Genomic DNA, 26,112 nt, shown 5'->3' with positions numbered 1-26,112 from the left:
AGTTTTTTTCGCCATTGTTGATGATAATATAGCAGGAACCATAAGAATAAAAAAGTTCAGTAAATAATTTTCCATGACCAATTTTTTGTGATTATAGAAGCATTTGAGTGGATAGTTTAACTCTTTTAAACTATCACCATTTTGCGTGTTTAATACCTAAAGTATTGGATATTTCTGTTACTCAGGATTATAACTCACTATTAGAAATACGTAAACATAGGACGGTTAACTTGGCTTCCGTTGGCAACTGTAACATTTAACTTTGGATCAGCACAAGTATGTGTTTAAACTCTCGTCTGGTGATCGGTTGAGAGTAGATACAACCGATTTGTCCTTAATTGTCACTCGATTTAAGGCGCGATAATCATCACAAATCCTCATTTCCAAATGTGGCCCGTTCTTAGACCTATGAAAACAGAAAATAACTATTAAAGCTACTTGAAACTTCAACAAGCCAAAAATCAAAAAATATTTTTTTGTTGAATTTTATATATCCATTGAAAAAGATAGCAGTCTTATCTATACAAAAATAGACATAACTTCAAAATTCTAAGAAGAACGCTGCACACTAAAAGCAACAAACTCGATCTACGAACAAAAAAGGCCATCCAGTGCCCTAAGCTCCTCCCCTCTGTGCGAATCGGGGTAAAGCCGAACCAGAAGGATCTCTGTTTCCACAGCTAAAACCAGAGGTGAATTTAGGATTTCTAGAACATGGTGCAACCCACAACCTTAGCCTGCATTTCTGCAAGCGATTGTTTCCACAACTCGAACCAAAGGCAAATCTAGCATTTCTAGAACATGAGTGCACCACTAAATTATTTTTTTAAAAAAAATGAATTAAGCGAATCAAGTGCATCATTTAGTCTTTTTATAGTCAACAAATAATATTATATTAGTTTTAGAAAATCTATGCATAAAATTTTAGTTTTACGGAGAGATCATGGGTTCATGCGCCCGTTATTTTGGCTTGTTGGTCACTTGGAGGTCTATCTATCCCTTTCAAACTTGATCTGCAAACAACTATTCTGATTGAAAATGTAAATAGGCAAAACTTTAGAGCCCCTTATGATATATTTTTTTGATTTTTTTTTTTTTTACCTTCATGGGATAGTTACTTCATTTATTTTTACTTTTAATCTTTTGTCGATAATAGTTTTGGTAGCTCTTTTACATTTACGATTTAAAAAATATATTAACCAAATTATAGAAACAAAAAGTTGCCCTTACAAATCCCATTTTGACTTTGCCATCAATGGTATAACAATAATACATGTTAATATTTCAAATGAGTTTTTGTCACAACAAATAATACGTGCAATATACATGATTTTTGAAATGGAAACCTAAGAGACGTTATGAAGTGTGTCATTTTATTTTTTAAATTCTTCTATATTATTTAACAATCCCAGAAGAGGAACTACATTTTCATTTCAATTTTCTATCCGGTTGCTGCATAGGTTCAAAATTCCAGAGAGTATGAGTCCGTCCCCTCTACCCTCCTCCCAACTTAAGTAACAAGCTCTGCTCGGGGCAGAAGCTTGCAGCAGCGTTTGAAAACCCCAACTTGTACGTTATCCACACATCACATGCCACGTCGAAATCACACACACAAAAGGAGAGGGGGGGGGGGGGGGGGGGGCGAATTCTTGAAAATGGCAGATACATAGTTTCTCTCTAAATTTGTGCCAGTGATATGAAGGAAGCCATTGTCCACTAATCTTTTGATGTGATGACCAACAATCCCAATGCACCTATCAATATATACTGCAATAAGAAGAAAGGAAAAAAAAGAGTCTTAACATTAGAATTTCATTGCACCTAGATAGTAAACCTTATAAAACACTTTACTGCATAATGTAAAAGCAGAATTAGAAGTTTGATAGACAACAAACCTTGATAATAGGTTTTTCAGTCATGATTATCGTTACCCAACCAACATAAGGCAAGAACCTGAAATTAACAAGCAAGTAGTTCAGCATACAAGGAACAAATAGGCTACACACAAAGGGGGGCTGAATACAACAACATATTCTGTATATTCTCACAAGTGGGGTCTAGGGAGGGTGGGGCATACGTAGACCTTACCCCTACCTTTGTGAGGTAGAGAGGTTGTTCCTGATAGACTCGCCTCAAAGACAAAACGTTTTCCAGAACAGGTTTGAAAGCAATGATGGAAATATTGAAGAAAGAGAAGTACTGACAATAAAAGTAGTACTACAAAAAGAATGAAAAAAGGAGAGATAGAGGAGTGACAACTTCAATTCTTTCTCAACTGTAAACAGGTTCATGGAACTCCCCTAGCATGGAAAGTAGTGGCATAAAAAATGATAACTTCTGTGACAAGTTTACTTTACGTGGAGAATTTTCCAACGGAAAATGATTAACAATATGAATTCTGCAAATTTATAATGGATTAGTTGTTGGAGTTTGAAATATTGCATAGAGTAGAACCGAAAGAGAGTGGTGCATATTCAAATAAGATAAATCATAGAAGGGAATGAGCGCCAAGTCCGCTAACCAAGGCAACACCACTGGAAGACCTCACAACCTAACAACTGCTGATAGGTCTCTTAAGCAGAGGACCTCAAGAAATGAGAAACCAAATATCTAAAGAGCAGATCTAACTGTCAACTCACCCAACAGCTCTCCCCATGATGTGATGACGTTGCAGCCAGAGTTGACCTTGAGCATATAGAAGTCTGTCATCTTCTGAGTTGCTGTCTCCTAAAGATATGAATCATAAACAAGAAAGAAAATTAATAGTCATCATTGAGGACTAAGAACCATAAAACCTCGCTTAACAATATTTAGGGGACAAGCAAGTAACAGAAGGCTTTTTCAGTTAATAAGTACAAACAAACAGAGCAGAGAGATTATGGTCTGAAGTAAAACTTTTTCATTACATGGAAAAGTATGAAATGATTGATCTGCACCTTATGAATTGTAATATATTTATGATAAGCCGATTCTCAATGCAGAGAGAGAGAGAGAGAGAAGAAGGGATCTATACAACACATCCTTGACTTCTACCTAATATGCATCATAAAATTACCTTTTGTAAGGACGTTAACTTCTCCAGTGTCTTTGCGCTCGTGAACCTACAAGGGAAACATAAAGAAATAATGGTGGTAAACTGGTTTAGTTTACCCAAGAGGAAGAAAAAGTGGGCAGACAGCAAATGTAGGATACAACCAAAATTAGTTAAGTACAGGAAACACGTGCCTTCTTATCATATCATTATTCAACAATATTTTAATTCCTGTTCCCTTTTCGTTCAGAGAATTGGTACTTGGGTTGGGTTTGGAAGTAAATAACAAAGTTGTATTACAAATTGAATTATCACGTGCAGAAAATGATACAGGAAGTTGCTGATAATATTTGTGAAATGTATTGTCTATTCTCGGTTAGACTCATCAGCAGTATATGACTCCAATTTACTTTTTTAGAAAGAGAGAAATGGCAAATCATCAGTCAGGCTCCAAACCGAGCCTACTCTGATTGGTTGCATACCCTAAATCTAGTTAAGGAAAGAGGGTCATTCTATCACCTTAGTCACTTCAGAATGTGCTTTTATTTATCAGTCCCTTAAATCCCTCTTTTCCTTGACAAATATTGATAATTAATTGCACATTCCTTGTTTTACTACCAGTGCACAGAAACATTAGATGCAGGCAACCAAGTTATTATAATCAAGCACAACCAGATGAAAGCAAATTTGGTATAGAGAGAAAACTTCCCAACATACCTTTATTACTCGATGAACAATTGGAATTTCACGTCCCTGTGCAACAAAAAAAATGCCATCAGCATTAGTAAATTTCGAAGTCAATATAAATGACAGTATAAATTTCAGCTAGATGATTTTGACAGTTTGAAGTCCAATCAATAAAATAGATACTACTAGCATTTATGAGCAAAACTGAATGGGGTCTATTCAATGAAACATTTTATTTCCTTACGTCAATCTTGGACTATTAGAGACGAAGTCCTTTTTTTTGGTTGGGGTGGGGGGAGATTGAGGCCATTTGTTTCAAGAGCTTATATCACACTTAGGATTCTATAATCTTCTCAAATGATGGTTGCCATTTTTTTTTATTATCTATTGATTTAGGTCTATAGACTTTCGCATCCTATTTGATGATTTCTTCCTAGCATCAGATACCTAATTTTCCATCCATCCCATTCCTCGACAAAGATTTCAATATTGATTTCATTAACTTATTTCATAGTGCATGCTAGCAAATCTAAAATGAAATAAGTAGAAGTCTCCCGTCACTCGTCAGTTAGGCTTTTAGATGAGGAGGTTCACTCAATATAACATGATATCATAGTAAAACTGAGCTCCTGCATTTAAGTCTCACCCCCAGAAAAAAACATGTTCACGTGCTTAACTCAAGATAAAAGATTCTACATGTAAAGGTGATGCATACCTAAATGAATATATATATTTACCCACCTCTAGTAAACCTTTATACAAGTTGGGTTACACAATTCAGCATACTGTACATCAAGACCAATTCTATGAATTTTATTCCTTCTAGAGCTCTGTACCCCCCCTACCCCCCCCCCCTCCCGGGCCAAAACAAAATTGATTATTAGCAAAATAATATGTGCCTAATCCTGTTGCTGTGGACGAAATAAAATTGTGAAAAGGTGCCAAGCTGTTTCTATGGGAACATAAATAACTCCCAAGTGGCATTGGCAGAGCTGAGAATACAAAGAAATATTGTTTATCGTGTATGTTTATCTTCTCAAAAGCCAAAGTAACTCGAGCAGAAAATAGGTAAAACAGAAGATGCTGGTAAGCACTACTTACATCAACATTAAATACAACAATTTCTCCCGCACGAATAGGATCCTTACTCATATGCAAGAAAAGAATGTCACCCTGCAAGAAAGTAGACGATGTTTTCAGTAATACAAAGTCAAAAGAGCAACTAACACTCCACTTAAAGAAGTATTTCTGCTTCTCACTATAGTGGAACGAAAAGAAAAGGAATTCAGGAGAGTTCTCAGTTGAGTTTCTCCTCGATAGTAAGAAAGACACCAGGATCATACTGTCACTGACACATGAAAGGCGTCCTTTGCACAACATTAGATATAGGAAGGCTCATTATTTATTTCAAATAACAACAAGTTGCTACTGAAACCAGAAACCCTGAAGTCTATTCAGCAATAAGCCAAATACAAGAAGATATATCTAGCATAAATTATGCATATTTAGATGATATACAAGATAGTTAAACCACAAACTTTTTTTAATCTTTTTTTGACTCCCTTTCTTTAGTTTCATACCCTAATATCCTCTAGTATTTAACCTCTAGTAAAGAATCTTTAGCAAAGGATAAAGAAACAGAGTAGAACGGAGTAAAAGAAGTAGAAACAAGTCCAGCTACAGCTTGCTGTTATCCATTTGTTTAGATGCCCTCTCCCATCCCCAACTCCTCCTTTTTTTTTCTTGTGAACAAGTTTCTTTACCTCACCCTTTTAAAGCCAGGTTCCATACTTCCGGAGAGCACAACCACCACAGGTGACTCGCTGCCAGTTACACACATCAACGCTTTCCATATTATAAGTGCTGATGTAACAATCATCCCTGAAAGTGATTATGTGAAGAAGGGTCAGAATAAAGAATATTAACTTTTACAAAGTAAAGAACAAAATCCATCAACTTTCATTTTCATACTTTTTCACACATCAGAAGAAATGAATATAGATTTCACATTTCATAATGAACTTTTTTTTGCAAGCGGTAGAGAAAAATCAGAAAAAATCTGCATGTAAGGCTGTTCAGTGTTTGTTTGAAAAAATTGAATAACTCAGTTCGAATATCAATTTTTTCAAGAAGTGTGGGGTTTAACTAATTTTGCCAAAAAAAAAGAAAAGAAGAAAGCGTTCTAACAAATTTGAAACTATGGTTTTCAAATTGTTCAAAGACTCTGATACTCTATTCTTCAAAAAGTTTTCAGGAAGTCAATTCTGAGTTGAAAGATTGAAAAATTGAGTCTGAAATTATTTCCCAAAGTAGCCAACTTTCATTTGGCAAAAGCAGCTTAAAGAAACACTTCTTGAAAAGTTTGTAAACTGAATTTCAAGTTCAATTCTTCAAATCAATGCACACTAGATATTCCCTCTATCCCAAACTAGAAGTCCAACTATTTTCTAGCTCGTATAATCCAAGAACAAAGCCAAAGCTAGACACTAAATCATTGAGAAGAGAATAGACGTTCGCTTCAGCTCGCATCTGCATTAGTTCCATACTTGCACTGTTGCACATTTAATTATTTGAGAAGATGATTTTCTAAGCTAATCACTTTTTTCCATGGGCAATGTTAAGTTTCATAGTATCTTACATGGAAATATAATTCAACCATGTCGTTCACAATTAAGTTATTTCTTGCTTTTTAATGCCAAAAAAACGACTAATATGCATAAAACAGTTCTCTCATTTTGCTAACACTGACTAGAACAGATATCTTGATTTGGGGATAAATCTTTCAGCTTTATAACATAAAATATGTGAACCTATAGGCAATAAGTTAATAAGAGAACACAGCTATTTCATGCTCTATAATTCACCTCAAGACAATGAGTACAAAATGGGATACTTCATTTCATATAATTTGAATAATTACATAAAGAAGAGTAAGGTATAGGACTTCTTGTAGCCTAGTTCTGAGCAAACTGCACAACCCAAACAAGCAATAGTTCAAGACACAGTTAGCAACCACATAAATGCACCTAACAAGAAGCTACTTCATCTTAACTTCCATGGGATGTCTTAGACAAGCTTAAAAACTAACTGGACTTGGTCATTGGCCTTGAACTTAGCTCAACAATCAAAAATAAACATATAAATTTGGTTTCTTTGGTACTAAAAGCAAAACACTATAAATTTAAAATACACCATGAAACAATCCGCCATTGATGTAGAAATGAATTGTTTTTCATAAATAGTAAGATTCCATTTTATTTGTCTGCCCCCCCCCCCCCCCAAAAAAAGAAGAGAGACTTGTTGGAAATGTGCTTGGTTGTTGACCAAGAAAGAAAGAAATGGGAGTCTTTGGGCATTGCGCATCTAGGTAAGCTGCCTACAACACACCCTTTAGGGGTGCGACCCTTCCCCGAACCCCGCATAAATGCAACACACCAGGCTGTGCCTTTTTACCATGAAACAATCAAGACAAAAAAAGATACTTATCCTCACAAAAAACAACCTAGTTTAAACTCAACCAAACACCGAAAGAGAATTTATTTTTTTTAAAAAAAACCTCAGCCTCCTAGTCTGAAATCCCAATAAATTCTTCAAAAAAAATAATCCAAATCCTGGGAAAATGAAGGCTTTTCAGAAGTTAACAGCCAGCAAAAAACAGTCAATTCATTCTAAATACTGAATCCATCAAAACGGGTCAACCCAAATGGGTCACAATAGATACAGCAGCGCAATTGATTGATCAATTGATAAGTCCAAAAACACACAGAACTGAATCAAAAAAATAATAATCAAACAATCCATATATATACACAAGCTCAATGAATTGAATTGAATTGAAACAAAAGGACAAAAGATGAACACGAACCAAGACTGATTGCTTGAGTTACGAGTTGTCTGAACTGAATTGACTTTATCGAATCGATTTGCTCTCCGATCCATCCCATTTTTGCGTCTCTCTGTTTTCTTCTCTGTTTCTCCTTTTGGTCTGAAATCAAGAAATCTTGAGGGCATAAAAGTGAAAGGGCTTTTCGACCTATATGGTGAAACTTTTGGGCCGAGTTTTGAATTTTAGTAAGTAATGGGGCTTTTTTGAAATCTTTATTTGGACGTGCATTTTATTTTATTTATTTAATTAAAAATATAAAAATTAATTGGAAAACTTATTTTTTTTAAATAATCGAAAGATTATTCCAAGATACGATCGAATAAAAGGAAAAAAGAATGGTGTATAGGATTCGAAATAAATTTAGATTGAAATGATGAAATGTTATGGTAAGTGCTTTTTAATTTAATGATTTTTATGTAATGCGAATCTGAATTACTCAAGTTAAGTGGAAAACGAAAATAAATACATTATTAGCCAAATGCATAAACGACAATAAAGTTTACTCTAATTTTCATTTCGACCCCTCAATTTTGGTTATTACCTAGTGACTAGTGTGACATCATTTGCTTCATATGTGACAAATCAGACCAATAAAATAAAAACATGTCAGCAAAGAAGAAAATATGAAAAAGACACCTCACAAAATAATCCCTACCCCACACCCACTTTTCTCCTCCTCCTTATAGAAACACCACTGTCTATCGTAGAGACGGAATCAAAATTTTAATTCTTTTATTGGATTCGAATTTTATAAACTACGACTTTAAGTGGTAATAATTTTTTTCTTGTCCATGTCAATTTGTGCGCATCAAAATTAAAAGTATACCTTTAAGTGATAATAATTTTTTTTGTCTAGGATAGCTTGCGCGCATCTTAGATTAAACTTACGATTTTAAGTGATAATACCTTTTTTTTGTTCGGTCCAACTTGCGCTCACCTAAATTAAATACCATGCACCGAGCACTAACAACAGATATAAGGTAGCTTTGTCCGAGGAGACTAGAACATGAGAAGTCGTAGTGTTCAACTCACTTTGTTGATCACTAGATTACATGTTTGGATGCTTTAAATGATAATAATTGAATTCTAAGTTTAATGTATATATAACGATTTATAAAACAAATACATTATTTAAACAATAATTACTGAATTCGACCAAACATGTAACCAGACTTCTACCTCCCCATTGATTGCCTCGTTTCTTTCTAGTTTGAAACATATTAATGTAATGGATATAATTATCCAAACAGGCTCTTAAATTTCTATTTCTTGCGAGGCCTATTTTTTTGATTTTAATTGTTATGATCCATCGTAAGGTATGAGACATGAGTTGATGGGGTTTAATGGAAAAAAATTTGTAGGTTGTTCTATAAGAGCTCCAATATCCGACCCCAACTTGTTTGAAATTGAGCTATAGTAGCCGTTGTATATATCATCGTCAATGAAGTACCACGTTCTATTAAAGTCTTGGGACTCAATTATATTATCTCCAATAGTCATATGAAGTTCTTAACAAAAACACACTTCTCAAGATGTAAATACAACATACAAGGCAAATAAAGTGAAAGATATTTGTAATAGTATGAACTCTCTTCTCTCTCTTGCGTAAACCCTAATATCTTGCTTATAGCTACCGGAATGGCCAATATGGCCGGCGGCGAGCCACCTACTGCTGGTCAGGCCCTCTCTGATTCTTTATTCCCAATTCTTCAACATCCTAATGCCATTAAGATCAATGCTCAGTTACCTAACATTCCAAATAGTTTGCCTACGGAGAAAGTACAATATGCGGATCTGTTGAAAGGTCCAAAGCATCAACAACCCAATGAGGTAGATCTCATCCCAATTAAACATATTCAATATGTAGAGGGTGTACCAAGAATCACATGGACGGAGGAGGAAGTGGACAGAATGAATGTGACTGAAAATTTACAATTTGCAGTGATTGGAAAATTTTCATATGGTTGGCCAGAACTAGATGATCTGAGAGTTCAAATTCCTAAACAATTACATATCAAAGGAGAATGTAATATTGGCTTTCTAAGGAATAGACATATATTAATTCGATTAAACCGAATGGATGATTTCGTTAATATAATGTCGAAAAATGCCTATTACATTATTGATAAAGATGGATATGCATTTCAAATGCGCCCGCTAATTTACGATACCAAATTCAAACCAGATGAGGAAACCACTCAAGCTATGGCCTGGATTTCTTTCCCACATTTGTTACCCACCTTTTATGGTAAAGAAGCCTTGTTCTCACTAGCATCGGCTGTGGGGAAGCCAGTGCAACTGGACTCGGCAACCATTAACAAGACTCGTCCAAGTTGTGCAAGAGTAAAGGTTCAAGTGGATCTTCTTGCCGAACTTTCTGAGTGGGTGGAGATTGCAGTAGTCAGCCCAGGATCCGCAAGGATTGAGCAGATCAAGATCCAGTATGATTTCCTGCCTAAATATTGTCGCACTTGTATGCTGCAAGGACACAATGAAGGAGAATATAAAGTTATCCATCCAGAATTAAAGCAGGAGAAAGCACAAGAGGATCAAGAGAAAGGTGAAATACCTCAGCACCAGGTACAAGGGAGATACAATCAGAAAAGTTATAAAAGGTTTGTCAAAAGGTGGTGTCCGACTCAAAAGACTTTCATCATGGATAGGACTGGAGATAAACATGGTGAACAGGCTACAAATTCCAAAGGGACAACAGTGGTGATGACTGGTAATCATTTTGACTGTCTGGCAGAAGAGGCACAACAAGATCATCCTGAGGTAGACAAGTCAAAACATGTTATAATGCAACAATCAAATAAGGAGGGACCCCAACAAAGTAATTTTAATCTCTCATCAAAGAGCGAAGTTGATACAAGGAGGGATGTGACAACGACTGATCAAGAAAAGCCTGGTTCTAATGATGTTAATAGCAGCAATATTTGTAGCAATACGTGTAGTACTCTAGATGATGGACAATGCACACACACAAGACAAGATGAGGTGGAAAAGAACACAAATAGCAATGCTCAGCAAAATTGGCAGATAATGGCAAATAATGGCAGTCACACTACTGGTCATGATGTAGATCAATCATCTATTGGGACTACAGAAAAAGGAGAAAGAAATGAAGGGGAACAATCATCATTTACAAATGTATCAACTGAGATTGTTTTAATGAAGGAGATAGTTGATGTTGAATATCATATACCACTTCAGATGGTACCTGCAAGTCCTTTAGATATGTCAATGGATGCAAATGGGAATTGCAAAGAACATCTTGCTTTGACTCCTTATTCAGGGAAAGATTCTCCTATGCAGGTCCTGCATGAAATTGTAGCACATCAGTGTTTACATAAGGATAGAATGAGTAACTCTTTGCAAAGTAGTATAGATGGGGTGGAGGATCAGGAAGAGGTCAATAATGATGTAAATTCCAGAATGGTTGAAGTGGAGGCAGGGTTGTCTCCTCATGTAGTTACAAAAAGTAAAAAAGGCAAAAATAAAGGGGAGAACATCAAAGCAGAAAACATTGGTATGATAACAAGAACCTCACTGAAGAGAGGGGCAAAATCAGGTGTTAAATGAAGTACAAAGCTCTTGTATGGAACATTAGATCTGTGAGAACTCATAAGGCTTTTCACAGAGTCCAAATGTTAAATAGGCACCACAAGTTCTTCATGATTGCACTATTGGAGCCCTTTCAGGATACAAGGAATATTCAAAACTTCAAAAGGAAGTTGGGGATGAACTATGTCAATTATAATGTAAATGGCAAGATATGGGTATTTATACAAGACCATATTCATGTTGGGCTGATTGCTGATTCTGAACAACAATTAACATTACAGTTAACTTTGGAAGATGATATACAATTAGTTACTACTCTAGTTTATGCAAAATGTTCTGCTCTGGAAAAATTAAGCTTGTGGGATGATATTTCCTCAATAAGACAGAGTTTGACTCTCCCCTGGCTTGTAGGGGGTGATTTTAATGTTATCATGAGGGATGAAGAGAAAATTGCGGGTCTGCTTGTATATCCTCAAGAGGTTGAGGACTTTGCCTTTTGCATAAATTCTTGTGACTTGTTTGATGTTCATTTTAGTGGAAGTCCTTTCACATGGTGGAATGGGAGGGCTGATGAAGCCTGTATTTTTAAAAGACTAGATAGGGTGGTGATAAATCAGACTCTGGTGGATGCCATTGGGAATGCGGAAGTCCAACATTTGGCTAGAACTGGATCGGATCATGCACCTTTATTAGTTACTTGTGGAGGTGATACTCAACATGTCCATAAACCATTTAAGTTTCTGAGATTTTGGACTAGTAGAGAGGACTTTAAAGAAGTTGTTAGGAGCAATTGGGTGGCTGATTCATGTGATGTCTTTACGGATCTGGAAATTAAGCAAAGGAGAACTAGACAGAGTTTGACTATATGGAGTAGGAAAAAATTTGGTGATATTTTCAAACAACTTCATATTAGAGAGGAAATTATGAAAATGAAGGAAAATTTGTTTGAAGAATACCCTACTGCATCCAATAGGGTGGTCCTTCAACGAGCGCAGGCTGAGTATAAGAAATATTTACATTATGAAGAGGAGTTCTGGAAACAAAAAGCTAATATGCTATGGTTTTCAAAAGGAGACAGAAATACCAAGTTCTTTCAGTGCTTGGTAAAAGGTAGAAGGAAGAGGTTAGGGTTGAAGAAGGTGTTACTGGAGGATGGTAGCTGGACTGAGGGGGATAACCAATTAACTGCTGAAGCTATAAAGTTCTACCAAGCTCAATTTACAGCTACTAATAGTGATGAGGATTATTCACTGCTTCAAAATATTTCTAGGCTGGTGTCAGAAGCTGATAATCAATCTTTGAATATTTTACCTACACAGGATGAGATTAAAGGAGTAGTATTTGCTCTAAATGGGGATAGTACAAGTGGGCCTGACGGTTTTTCTAGGCTGTTCTATCAGACCTGTTGGGATATTGTGGGCCCTGATGATATCAGAATAGTTCAGGCTTTCTTTGAAGGTAAAACTTTACCTAAATCTATTACTCATACTAATTTGATCTTGCTTCCCAAGAAAGACATTATTCAGACTTTCTCAGACTTAAGACCAATTAGTTTGAGTAATTTCTTGAACAAGGTAATTTCTAGAATTATTCATGACAGGTTTGAGGTATTGCTGCCTAAGATTATTTCTCAGAATCAATCTGGATTTATTAAGGGAAGAAGTATCACTGAGAATGTATTATTAGCCCAGGAGATAATTGCAGATATAAGGAAGAGGGGAAAGCCTACAAATGTTGTTATTAAGCTAGATATGGCTAAAGCTTATGATAGAGTTGATTAGAGGTTTTTAATTCAAGTTTTAGGAAGAATGGGATTTAACAGTATGATGTTAGATAAAATATGGAGGTTAATTGCAAATAACTGGTATTCCATTATTATTAATGGACAATCTCATGGTTTTTTTCATTCTACTAGAGAGGTGAAACAAGGGGATCCCTTATCTCTTGCTCTTTTTATCCTATCTGTTGAAGTGTTGTCAAGGGCTTTAAATAATCTTTTTGAGGATAACAAGTTCAAGAGTTTTGGCATGCCTAAGTGGAGTGACAACATCAATCACCTTGCATATGTTGATGATGCTATTATCTTCACATCTGCTGACCCTGTTTCATTGGGATTGATTATGCAGACTCTTGGAAGATATGAAAAAGAGTCTGGTCAATTGATTAATAAGCAGAAGAGTCAGTTTTTTATGTATAGCAAGGCTGCTAGAGGAGTCATACAAAGGGTGGAAGACATTACAGGATTTGCTAGAGGAAAGTTTCCTCTCATATACTTGGGATGTCCCATTGGACATGCAAGAAAGAGAAAAGTTCACTTTGTTGAACTTATCAAAAAGGTACAATCTAAGCTTCAACTGTGGAAGAGCAAGCTGTTATCATTTGGGGGGGAAATTGTTCTTATTAACAATGTCCTACAAAGTATCCCAGTCTACCTTCTATCCTCTCTTGTTCCTCCCAAGTGTGTGATTCATGATTTACATAGAATTTTTGCAAAGTTTCTATGGAATTTCAAGGAAGATGGGAGAAATTAGCACTGGGTGGTTTGGGGAGATTGTTGTCTGCCCAAAAATGAAGGTGGATTGGGGTTCAGGTCTATGTTTGATGTGTCCAAGGCTTTATTTGCAAAACTGTGGTGGAACTTTAGGACCAAAAAGTCTTTGTGGGCTAATTTTTTATGGAACAAATATTGTAAATCACATAAACCACAAGTGGTAAATTGGCAAGGGTTACTCAAATATGGAAATATATGTTGGAAGCTAGAGATGTTATTGATCAAGATATATGGTGGGAACCTAAGTGTGGTCACTCAAGCATTTGGTTTGATAACTGGACTCAATTAGGGGCATTATTTTACTATTTTCCCATCTCAGATCACCATTATTATTCTTATGAAGATGTCAATCAATTGATGATACATGAAAGGTGGATTAATGACCTATTGGGGCAAATTTTTAATGAAGAAGTAGTGAATCAGATTCACAAAGCACTGGGGCCACTTAGACAACATGATGAATGGGATAAGGCCTGGTGGATGCTAAGTAGTACAGGCAAATTCACTGTTAAATCTGTTTGGGAGGCATTAAGAAAGAGAGGTCCAAATCAGGAGGTGGTGAAATACATATGGCAGAAAGGTCTTCCTATTAAAATTTCCTTTTTCATGTGGAGGTTGTGGAAAAAAAGAATTCTTATTGGTGAAGTACTAGTGAGAATCAAAATTGTAAATGAAATGAAGTGTGGTTGCTGCAATAGTAATCAACATGAATCTTTTGAACATTTATTTGTTCAATGTCCTGATGCTGGAAAACTATGGACTTTGTTTGCAGGTGCTGCTAGTATTGAATGTCCTGTAGTGCAAATGAATCAAATCTTTGATACTTGGTGGAAGTTTGAGTGTGCCCCTAAACTCAAACCTTTGATTGTTGTTGTACCTAGTCTTATTGGATGGCAATTTTGGAAAAGAAGGAACAAAATAAGACATGGAGGCAGGATGTCTTTTGTTGGAATGGTGGGGGAAATCAACAGAAATTTATCATTGTTGGCCAAGGTTTTATACTCCTGGTTAGCAGATATTCCTGATACATGGCCTTTAATGGTCCAATTTTTTGAAAATTACAGGCCATTGATCTCTTGTAAGGTAGTGAGATGGGCATGTCCTGTAAAAGGCTTTAAATGTAATTCTGATGGAGGCTTTGATGTAAATACAGGCAACTTTTCTAGTGCTTTCTGTATTAGGGATGTTGAAGGGAGATTTGTGTATGTTGAGACAAGAAACATCGGGAGGGAATCAGTTCTTGTTGCTGAAATGAAAGCCTTAAGATTTGGTCTAGAGTATTGTTGTACTCATAATGTTTTACCTGTAGTGTTGGAAACAGACTCTTTAGTCTGTAAAAGGGTTTTAGATGGAGATTGGGAAACCCCATGGATTGTTTCAGTAGATACAACATACATAAGAAAGATGTTGGCAGAAAATGGCATACAAGTCAAACACATATACAGAGAGGGCAATCAAGTCGCAGATTTTTTTACTAACATAATTTTTAGTTTTGCAGGTACACAGGTGAAATATTTTAATTCATTGTTAGAGATACCAAATACTGGAAGGGCGATGCTATAACTGGAAAAATTGGGGGTACCAAATATAAGGTTAAGGAAATGTCAAAATAGCAGGGGGATTCAACCGAACAACAACTACAACTCAGTTATGCAAATACAATCAACTGAATAAAATGTTACCTCGTTCTGCGAAGTTAACACTCGTAAGGTACCGATTTGGAGTCTTTAAATAGTGGTATTAGCTTCGATGGAGCTCAACCTGTTAGGGATGAAGAAAAGGATACCTAATGATGAGTAAATTGCAGGTGGAATCAATACAACAAACCAACAACTCAGATTTGCAAGCTGAAGAAAATATTACCTGAATCTGAGAATCAATTTTGGCAATGGATACGTTCCAAATCAGAGTCTTAAACAGTGGTTTTAGCTTCGATAGAGCTCAACCTGTTAGGGATGAAGAAATGGATACTACCTATGGTCGTTCCGTAGTTAAGAAGATCGATTAGTTTATGCGAGAGATTGATGCTGTCCATCGGTGACATGGAACCCCCGGTCTAATGGTTGAAGAAGTCTTCATTGAGTATGAACTCACGGTGTTCGTGGGACTTGTGAACGCCCTAGGTAGATCTCTACTCGACCGCATGATTGTGTTTTCACCATCGATTCAGTTTGCATATCTCTCCCATGGAAATTTTTCAAAGTCACAAGAACTGCTTCTTGGCTGCACTTTCTTATTCTGTTTTGCTGGTCTATTTTTGTTTTTGTTTTTGTTTTTAGTAATTGCTTTTTAGAGTTGGGCTGGAGTCACTTTTGGATTCAAGTCTTTAAGTTTGGCTCTCTTTATAATAAATGGGCTCGACCCAATCTTTTGATTCTTAAAAAAAAAAAAAATTGTAATAGTATGAAGTAACACATATGTGGGGATCTAATATTTCAGGTTAATTAATCAAGGTGAGTGATTTTACCACCTTTTAGAATTTGGGATTATAAAAATAAATAAAAATACAACATACAAAACTTAAGAACAGGCTTTAAGCAAGAACAACACCGAGGCCTCAATCGTCAGTCCCATACAAGTTGGTATTAGCTACAAGAACAAACATGTAAATTATCAAAGTGAAAATGTCGATCACATAGATTTGTTTTTCGAATCTCCATTTAACTAACTAAAGTATGTACAATCATCAAAAGATCATCAAGAAGTGCTAAAAGATTCACTGTTATAATCTAAAAAACCTCAATTCACACTTAATAGTTGAGACTACAAAAGGAAACCCGATGATACTTATTGGCGTCGCGCCACTCATTATTGTTCTTGATCATTAGCTACATCTGCTAAACAGAACAAACGCGACTAAAAGCTTCTTACTCAGTATCAAAAAATTTGCTCTTCAAAGGCCTAATATGCCGCGATTTCACCATGCACCAGACACATTTGGGAACACAAGCAAAATGCAAAGAGTATATAAGTACTATGAATTGACAGTGTAAAAGATTTTCACGTAGTCAGTGCATATAACTTAAATCCAAAGTACCAAGAAGATTCAAAAGGATTCCAACCTATTAGCCAAGATCGTCATGATTTCTGCTGAGTGAAACAAGGCTCCCAGAAAAATTAAATTTTATTGATGATCTGTAGCTATATTTCTTGCTACGTGGTCTCTCGGATAAAACCAGTTCGTCTACAGGAAGAGTCAACAATATAGCATCTCTGTCATCTTTCCAAGTGTTTGTTCTACAATGCTTCCTTCTGTTAGATAAAATAAAGGATAACAGTCATTTAGTCGTTTTTCAAGTCAAACAAACTGAATCCCAGAAGCCATAAAGAATGCCATATAAACCACGGAACAACCAGAGTGGCCATTAAGGAGATTCAAAATATAACGAAGCAAAACACACAATTAGAGAAGGGGATTCAATATCTACTACATGTACACAAAAAATAAGAGTTACAGTAATAGTTAAAAACACACTTAAACTCTCACTTTTTTTGCGAGTTTCATACCTCAACTATCCATTGTTCTCTTTTCTTACCTAAACTATCATTCCCTTTGGTATTAAAACATAATTCGATGATGAGTTGATCAAATATTTGTTTCTAACTGACAACAGGCGTGTGTAGTCCAACTCAACATCGAGGTGTGTTTTATTACAAAGGGAGTGATAATTGAGGTATGAAACTAGCGAAAAGGTGATAGTTTAAGTGTGTGTTTTATCATTAAACTTATATATGGAGTGTAATTTCCGACAAAGGGGATTCATACCGGGAAGGATGTACCATTATAGTTACAGTGGTCAATTGACCCCGTGACGTTCGATGCAAAACATAAACTTATATTCATTCTTAGATTTTCTAAATGACGAATAATAGACAAGAACAAACCCATAATATTAAAAATATAATGTATTCAATACTAAGAAAATTGAACTCGTAGAATTTAAATCCTGAATCCACCTCAGACGTACCTATGATCCTCCGCCTGGTGATTTTCATGATCGAAGTACCTACATTCCTCCTCAGTAATCACTTCATTCTCCAGATCAACAGTTACAACACCTTGGAGAATTCTATTCATCCAGGCACTACTACTCGAACATGAATCATCTTTAACTCTCCTCCATGAACCTCGATTCAACGAGTAAACCTCAGCATGCGAATCGAATTTCCTCTCATGTTGAACTACCCTCACTACTTTGTAATCATTGCTTTTCGGAACAAATCCGAATCCAAAACCAACAGCAACATATCCCATTTGAACATTTGGTTTAGGCAAATGTTTGAATTCATTCGTTAAAGGATTCCATAAGTAAGCAAAAGTAACATGAGAAGATACAGGCCCAATAATACAGATAATTCCATTAACAGGCTCCAATAGCATGAATTCTAGGGATTGCAATTCGATCGGAATTTTAAATCTACGAATCCCGCGATACCACAATTCGCCAGCATTTGTCGTCAGTGTGTATATCTTATCGGAAACTTGATCCAAATGAACGGCGATTTCACCTGTTAATAACAGAGTACGCCACGATTTGCAGACGGATCGGAATTGAAAGAGGGATTTCATTGATAATCGGTGGAGGATATTGATTTGAATGTCTATTGTCAGATCAATGAGGTTTGTTTCCCTTTGATGCGACGACGACGATGAGGAAGGAGTAATTTCAGTGTTTTTTTCGTCTTTCACAGCATTCATCAATGGCGGAATTTTAGTTTTTTTCTCCGGCGGAATTTTAGTTTTTTTCTCCATTGTTGATGATAATATAGCAGGAACCATAAAGAATAAAAAAGTTTAGTGAAAATATATAATTTTCATCCATGGGAAACTAAAAACAAAGCAAAGGTACATATATAATTTCATCAAATCAAATAACTTAATCGTATTTATTCACTATTATGGTTTTTTTTATCTAAGTACATTTAATTTTGAATTAATTAAAATATACGTCTTTTGATGATTCGTTTACATAGGAAATATGTTATGTTTAGATATTGCTATATTTGAAATCTCAATTAAACATGTTCTTAAAGATGATTTTCTACTGTAGAATATTGATTTGCATGTAGACAAGACTATTGTGAAAATATGTGTACTACTATTTTCTAATGATTAGATGGATACTCTTGTTTTCTCGAGGTAGAGTTTGTTTTGTAATAAGAGAGCACCATTCTAAGGTAATTAATTAGTTCATAAAAAATACAAAATCGATTGATATGCAAGAAGATAAAATCTTGAATTTCTCCCATTGAACCTTTACCATTCCACCATACCCTTTGACGATAAAATTTGAAATAAAAGAGGGAGGGGGAATGAAACAAGACCATTTTTTTTATGTAACTTTCTTTATTCACAAATTATGTATACAAAATAATAAAAACAACTTAGGCTATGATTTTTTACTTTTGTTACATCACTCACATTAACACAAAAAAAGGACCAAATTGCATTTTATATAGAAAACTTGTATATATTTAGTTGTTTTCTAATGGTAATAGGACATTTTTGCGGTATTCTGCCAAACCCCATAATGGATATATATTTCTGTATGCTGCATAATGCAACATGCAATTCTTCATAAAAACTCCAGTAATTTCCTGCACATAAATGTATTAAAAAAAAAGTCAGATAATATCAAATCTTTTGATAATAAGACTATTTTTTTTATAACCGAGAAATTCTCGAGAGCCAGTGGGGCACAGTTTTGTCTATAATAGAGTTTTGTGACGTATGCCTAATTCACACATCACACTAGACCATGATAAAACTGACTTCATATTCCATCCTTCCTAATTTATGTGATGTATTTTCCTTTTCAGTCTGTTCCAAAAAAAATGATTCATTTCTATAGTTAGAAACAATTTAGCTTAAATTTTCTAACTTTTTTCGTTATTAATGAGATGATTTAAAGGAACACAAATATTTGTAACTTGTTTTTAGGCAACAAGTTTTAAAAGTATTTCTTACTTTCTTAAGCTCGTGTCCAGTCAAAATGTGTCAAATAAAATGAGACGAGGAGAGTAATGCCTATTTTGTTTACATATAGTTTTTGGTAGTTTGAAAGAGCTTTTTCGCTTTAACAATCAATATCAATCAAACACAACTCGATCTTAAACTAGTTTGTATCGACTATATGAATCTTCTATCCGTTTTGTTTAAATCCCGTCCATTTCAATCCTTTGTTTAGCTTGTAATTTACAGAGTGATTACCTGCTGTGGGAAGTCACCATCTTCCATCTGAGAATTAATCAACAGCTTTGCTGCGCGGTGGAGGGGCCTTGGATCTCTATCAGCCTGTCCAAATGAGGAAGTTGGTAAATAACTCTTGAACAAGAATTTTTTTACTATGATGGTGAATAAATTTAGCATTTTACTACTAGTAACAAGGAATTCACCTGGCCAGAGTGAATCAATCCCATCAATGCCCATGCAGTTTGTACAAGATTTGAGTCATTTGTTTCGAGTTCCCTATATACCTGTTTTGATCAAATACAAAACTCAGTCACAGTGGCTTTTCAACAGTCATCTAACTAGAAATTTCATAATGTAGGTGTCTAGGTGATCATTTTCTAAGTTGGAATGTTCCACTGATAAAGTGGAGACGAGTTGAGGTGTCTAGATGTGCATATTCAAATTTGGAGTGTTCAGTTGCCAATTGAGGCCAAGTTTAAGTGTCTATCTTCATATTGAGAACCTTCAGTGTTATATTCATTGCATATTGGAATGAATGGTTTGAAATGAAGCAGGATGGATCTTACCTCAGATAGCCGACCCTAACTATGTAAAGATCGAGACATTGTTGTTGTTACTGTCGTTCTTTAACGGGGGGAAGGGGTGTGGAATTTAAAAATAATGCATCAGACTTTAGATGCAGATAACTTAAATGTGCTGACAGAGAAGTCCTGAGGAAGGACTTTTACTTTTATTTTACCTTGTCTGGGCAAGAACGGTAGCTTTCGCCCCAACCACCATCGGACCTTTGTGTTCTTAGCAGAAATTCAACGCCTTTACGAACAGCTGCACAGTTGTTGTAGGACTTGCCTGCTGCAGCAAGCCCTCCAAGAGCAAACCAGGAACCATATGTGAAGCAAACACCCCAGTTACCATACCTGTTAACATGATTACTCGTGTCATATGTTATCGAACTATATGTTGTAAGCTCAAGAACTCAGAAAAGAAATATAATATACCATGAACCATCAGGCATTTGTACATCTTCAAGATATTTAACAGCATTATCAATGAATATGTTAATCTCCTTGGTTCTGTGTCCAGGGTACAGCTTCTTAAACAGAACAAGTGCTAGAATTGATGAGGCAGTGCATTCGACGTACCTGGATTGACATTTAATCAGTGTCAAGCTGTAAAATGGAGACTAACAGGAAAAAGGAAAGAGAGAGGAACTAAAGTTATCTTACTCATGCTCAATGACAATGTCCGCGAAAAATTCAGTAGGATTGAGCAACTGTCAAGGATAAAACAGAACAAGAAAGTTATTGTTTATGTTGTGGAAAAATGTAGAAGGTTGCCAATGTAGAACAAGTTTAATAACCTTGAATTAAAGTGAAGAGATAGAGATTCCTATATCGTGAATCTCAAAATCAAACGACTATTTTATGTGGAGAGAAAATGTTACCTCTAAATACTCAGAGGCTCCTGCAGGCTCCCATGCTGCTAAACCACCATTTTTGCTCTGCGATTTTATTTAAAATGGATCTTATTATAACTTTAAGATATAGATTTCTCTTGATTTTTTTTGCAAAAGCCGAAAACAACTTCAGTGATTAATGATTTGAGGGCACATCTTTCAGTGTTTACCTGTAATGAAAGAATAACATTCACCGAGTCATACAGTCGCCCTGGTTCCATTGCCTGACCGACTAATTCACGAGGCATTGTAGAGAACAGAAGGCAGCACTAGACAAACAAAAGTTAAGGAAAAATTAGGCAAACTTTCCAGCAATCATCTTACCATTTGTCAGCAAATTACAAGAAATTGAATTTGGAGATACCTTTAATGCTTCAGCAGTGCAATCAGAGACTTGCCATCCATGATCTTGATCTGAAAAAGTCCACGATCCTTTTGAGATATGTCGATACATCCCTTTGAAATCACCAGAAGGATTGTCCGTCACCTACGAGAAGACTCTCACAGTGTAAGACTTAGTTGAAACAAAACCATTCGAACAAAGTTCTCATTACTTAAATATCCAAACCTGAGATTGTTTTATAAAGTCATGTCCTTTCCTAAGAGTATCTGCTATCTCATCAGTCATCTCACTGGCCAATAGTGCTTGAATAGCAAAACCGGTATCCCATTCTTGACTACCAAAACTCTGAAATTCAACGACAAATACTCGCCTATTCAGTAACAACAGATCCTATTCTTACTTATTCTGGTTTGTCCAATAGTATAATTCAGATTTACAGACCTGCATTTTCATTCCATCTTCAGCTACCCATAAATAATCAGGGATCCTAGCAAGATGTTTTTTGAAATAATCGCCGTTAGGATCCTCGACCCAACAAGCAAGCATGCACAATACCTACACCATCCAAGTGTTTCATTAGTGTCTAACAATAGAAGTCATTAACAAAATGCAGGTAATTCTGTAATCTGTTCAAAATGATTTAGTTGCCATACTTTTTCAACACATCCAATGGTGATGTGTCGACTATTCTCGTCTTCATAGTGTATGTGTTGCATGGTAACTTCAAGAGCTTTGTTTCTCAGCTTGTTGAAAGGCCAACGGGTCAATAGAGGCTCGGTACATATGTAGAGACTGTCCCACATCAAATCTTGAACCAATGGATGAGGGTAATAGAGATCCTCCTGCAGCAACAAGTTTGTGTTTGAGCATTTGTAGAAGATGGTATGATGTAGACACTGAGGACTCGTTTGGTTCGTAAACAAAGTTATACAGGGAACTTTATGTCAATAATCAAACGACCTTTGATAGTCATACCTTTGCACATACATGGCGCACTTTCTTCCAGTTAATTTCATCGTATGGTTGATCATATAACTCTTCCCTCAGTTGCAAAATGAGAGGCGTGATTGGACCAACAAATCTCTTCCCATAGAGGTAAGACATCGGCATGTAGACCATTCGACAGTAACACCACATTTTTGCTGCATTTAAGTTAAGTGTCAAAATACGAGGTAGATCAAAATGCTGCATAGCAAATCCTGAAAAAAAATATTAACCAACCTGGATGCACGGGAAGAAAAGATGGAAGAATCCAAAATTCAGGTGGCATTGGATTGGTTCCTATCCATTCAAAAACTCCAAGAATCTGATTGAAAGAAGGGGAGATTTCTTAGCTCGAGAAGACAACGTTGCTCGAACCCTCCAAAAATGTTGCCGTGCCCATGCCAGACCCTTCAACTGCACTACTTTTGAAGGATCCAACACACACACAACGACATTTTTGAAGAGTCTGAGCAAACATAGCAAGAAAGCATACATGACACTAGAAGGTTATTTGACAAGGGGGAATGATATAATTCACTTAGTTTAACATGAAATACGTAACCATCCATTATCTGTTATAACAGGTTAAAATATATTGATAGGATATAGACTTTGTACACAATCATTGTATATAAGTTAAATCATAGTCATACCGAGAGCCATGTTTTTCCCCAAGAAGGAATTGCGGTGACACTACCATGATCAAGAATCCATTTCCTTGCTCTAGCACACGCATTATTTACACCGCCATCTGGTCCTTCTCCAAGGATCCTCATGCAAATGTAACTCAGAGCTGTACAGAACATAGTACTGTGACCTTCTATGTGCAAACCCCATCCACCATCTTCGTTCTGAAACAACGTCAGCAATTCAGAAATGAGTTTAAGTTCTATACACTCATGACATCGTACACTATCTATACTAATCTTATATTGGTGACATAAAGATGCTTTAAAATTTAACTCATACACATCGCCATTGTATATAAGTTAAATTCTTTTGGAATCAACAAAGTAGATTTTGATAGAACAGTATACTCATTGTGACATTACGTCGTATACCTGATGACAATATATATACCGAAGAATTTCCTTTCGATGTTCAGCTGGGAATATAGTGTTAAGATGCCCAGTGATATACATACACATAACCTGAATTTCAAGGTAAAAATTAGCTTTAGCATATCCAAGTTCCAATTATGCAAAGAAAAGGAAGTAAACATTAACTTATGATAGTTACTATCAAGGGTGGATCCAATGTTTTCACAACAAATTCATCTGAACTCATTATTTCGACTCAAAATATAGATTTTTATGCGAAAACTCACAAAAATTCCAACAAATATTAGATCTAAAAATAAACTTAAAAAGTGCTTTTTTAGGATTAATACATAGATAAACACTTTAACTCGGCCCTCAACAGACAACAAAACACTCCAACTTTTGGTATACACGTTAGATACCTCAACTCATCGCCATCGTATCAATTGAACACAACTTACAAAATAATCATCTAGAAACCTTCAAAATTTATGTGTCACGTCAGCATCATCAGATGTCCACGAGACATTGGAAATGAGTTAAAGTGTTTAGTTGTCAGTTGATACCAAATTAAACTATCTAGATGTGTACTCTCAAAGTTAAATATTGTTTACTTGATAAGGTCAAATTTAATCGTCTACTACATAAAAAATTATTTATAATTATCTTATATGTGATCTGATCACGTAAATATAAAAAAACTTACCAAAGGTGGAAGAAAAAACAAAGGACCAGCATTTTCAGCAGGCCAATGACCATCACTAGCCTGTAAAGCTGAGAAGAAATTAACTGCTCTATGCAATGCAATTGTAGCAACTTCATGACTAATTTCTTCATCTTCTTCAACTTTTACTGCTGGAATTATTTGTTTGAAATTTTTCTCTCCAAGAAACTGTAAAAAATAAAAAAAAATTGTTAGTGAAATTTAATTTGCTAAAAAAGATTAATTTTTACTTAATTTTTTCAGGTTACTAATTTCACTTATTATGATTTTATCATTTGTAAGTACTTGAATAAAATTATTTTTTAGGAAGCGTTTTACTCTGCAATGCGGTCGAATCATTAATGTTTAATTTGAATATATTGTATAGAGTATTTCAACGTAGCTTTGACCGAATTCTTTCTTTCTATATTATAATAATGGATGATAAAAACATGTTGACTCTACCAACTCAATTTAGTTTTATTAAATAATAATCACTACTTGAAGTCAAACATTCGATGATATCGAACATTAGAACTTTCTTTTTTTCCTATGGCTCTATTAAGTTTAGATTTGTTGTGTGTTATAAAGTTCTTCTTTTTTTTTTTGGAACTTTAGTATAAATCGCAATCGCTACAACCTCTATCATAGCATCTATCCTTCGAGTGAGCACTTTGTGCGCATGGGGTAAACTCCCTACTGTGTAATAACCTTCAAATCTTATTAGGGATGTAAACCGTATTAGGCAAGCCCTATGCGACAAGTTCGACTTAGAAGGCATTGAGGGGGATCAATCCCGGGTCATCCGTGTGGATGACCATCCTCCAAACCAACAGATAACTCAGTTTCAGCTTGAACTCAAAATAATTAATTAATGAGGGAGGAATTACAACTATATTATTTATTATTGTTGTTGGTCTATATTATTTATTATTGCTACTAATCCACAAAGTATATTAGGGTCTTCCTCTAATAGACTTCATTTTTTTAGTCTTTCTCTCTTGTCTTTCAAGTCTTAATGGACATCTTTTTCATATACCCCACCCACTTTTAATGATTTAATTTGGGACCGAAATATAGAATATGAAAAACGAGTCGTGTCATCAATTTAATTCTTTTGTGTAGGTAGATGTTGCCTGATAGGACTGATAATAATACACTGTGTAGGACGGAGTAAGGGTTCTTTTCACCTCTAACGAGTGGTCCGCAAAAGACTTTCTAAATGGGATAAGAGAATTTGGGATCGTGATCGTGATTTCTTCCTTAAAGATTGGAATGAGTCGATATATATATATATTCGTGGATTAATTTTATTATTTTAATCTTTAAAAAAGAGATGGTTATAAACCTGCATTCGCCAAAGAAGATCACTACTAGGCTTGACTTTATAACGATTATTCCAAAATTGTTGACGGGCCTCTTCTATCTCAGCCCGTTCTTCTATCGTTCCAGCATTTGGATCGAACTCCCACGTTTGTCGTCCAACATAGTTGTTTGTGCTGTACAAATATGGCCCATTTTGCCCTTCAGCAATCTTCAATCTCCACATCCTTAATTTCTTCTTCTACCTTTTAGCTTTAAAAAGAATAATTAAAAATATGTCAAAATATCTTCTATTTATATAATATATATATATATATATATATATATATATATATATATATATATATATAT

At 35.4% G+C, this 26,112-nt stretch overlaps 3 protein-coding genes across 3 annotated transcripts; all 3 read right to left on the bottom strand.

Moving 5' to 3' along the window:
* Positions 1-1,660: 1,660 nt before the first annotated feature.
* Positions 1,661-7,753, bottom strand: LOC125811587 (uncharacterized). The gene is made up of 8 exons (XM_049491107.1): positions 7,584-7,753; positions 5,487-5,599; positions 4,820-4,891; positions 3,749-3,784; positions 3,056-3,101; positions 2,640-2,727; positions 1,896-1,953; positions 1,661-1,767 (listed from the first exon to the last, which is right to left on the bottom strand). Exons 1-8 carry the CDS (start codon positions 7,660-7,662, stop codon positions 1,717-1,719), a joined length of 543 nt encoding a protein of 180 aa, XP_049347064.1. The 5' UTR covers positions 7,663-7,753; the 3' UTR covers positions 1,661-1,716.
* Positions 7,754-16,784: 9,031 nt separating this feature from the next.
* On the bottom strand, positions 16,785-18,472 carry LOC125811848 (uncharacterized). The gene is made up of 2 exons (XM_049491398.1): positions 17,688-18,472; positions 16,785-16,971 (listed from the first exon to the last, which is right to left on the bottom strand). Exons 1-2 carry the CDS (start codon positions 18,470-18,472, stop codon positions 16,785-16,787), a joined length of 972 nt encoding a protein of 323 aa, XP_049347355.1.
* Positions 18,473-19,035: 563 nt separating this feature from the next.
* On the bottom strand, positions 19,036-25,992 carry LOC125811547 (beta-amyrin synthase). Its single transcript, XM_049491053.1, has 18 exons — positions 25,787-25,992; positions 24,442-24,627; positions 23,757-23,846; positions 23,349-23,546; positions 22,933-23,017; positions 22,687-22,853; positions 22,365-22,553; positions 22,153-22,266; positions 21,937-22,056; positions 21,733-21,855; positions 21,539-21,637; positions 21,357-21,413; positions 21,139-21,185; positions 20,911-21,054; positions 20,652-20,829; positions 20,116-20,196; positions 19,931-20,014; positions 19,036-19,317 (listed from the first exon to the last, which is right to left on the bottom strand). Exons 1-18 carry the CDS (start codon positions 25,985-25,987, stop codon positions 19,195-19,197), a joined length of 2,286 nt encoding a protein of 761 aa, XP_049347010.1. The 5' UTR covers positions 25,988-25,992; the 3' UTR covers positions 19,036-19,194.
* Positions 25,993-26,112: the final 120 nt, after the last annotated feature.

This window comes from Solanum verrucosum, unplaced genomic scaffold, assembly GCF_900185275.1.
Source record: "Solanum verrucosum unplaced genomic scaffold, falcon-dt-bn FXZP01000238.1, whole genome shotgun sequence".
In the NCBI taxonomy this organism is placed as follows: domain Eukaryota; kingdom Viridiplantae; phylum Streptophyta; class Magnoliopsida; order Solanales; family Solanaceae; genus Solanum; species Solanum verrucosum.
This window is presented reverse-complemented; position numbering and strand designations above follow the sequence as displayed.

What these genes read in the sequence shown, in the direction of transcription:
- LOC125811587 (XM_049491107.1), bottom strand. Translation starts at nt 7,662, where the DNA reads ATGGGATGGATCGGAGAGCAAATCGATTCGATAAAGTCAATTCAGTTC. An exon ending in TGGAACCTGGCTTTAAAAGG is followed by an intron (nt 4,892 to 5,486) that starts GTGAGGTAAAGA and finishes ACTTTCTTGCAG; the next exon opens with GGTGACATTCTTTTCTTGCA. An exon ending in CTGAAAAACCTATTATCAAG is followed by an intron (nt 1,768 to 1,895) that starts GTTTGTTGTCTA and finishes TTCTTATTGCAG; the next exon opens with TATATATTGATAGGTGCATT.
- LOC125811848 (XM_049491398.1), bottom strand. Translation starts at nt 18,472, where the DNA reads ATGGAGAAAAAAACTAAAATTCCGCCGGAGAAAAAAACTAAAATTCCG. An exon ending in CACCAGGCGGAGGATCATAG is followed by an intron (nt 16,972 to 17,687) that starts GTACGTCTGAGG and finishes TTTATCTAACAG; the next exon opens with AAGGAAGCATTGTAGAACAA.
- LOC125811547 (XM_049491053.1), bottom strand. Translation starts at nt 25,987, where the DNA reads ATGTGGAGATTGAAGATTGCTGAAGGGCAAAATGGGCCATATTTGTAC. An exon ending in TGTTTTTTCTTCCACCTTTG is followed by an intron (nt 23,847 to 24,441) that starts GTAAGTTTTTTT and finishes CTTGAAATTCAG; the next exon opens with GTTATGTGTATGTATATCAC. An exon ending in TTTTCTTCCCGTGCATCCAG is followed by an intron (nt 22,854 to 22,932) that starts GTTGGTTAATAT and finishes ACTTAAATGCAG; the next exon opens with CAAAAATGTGGTGTTACTGT.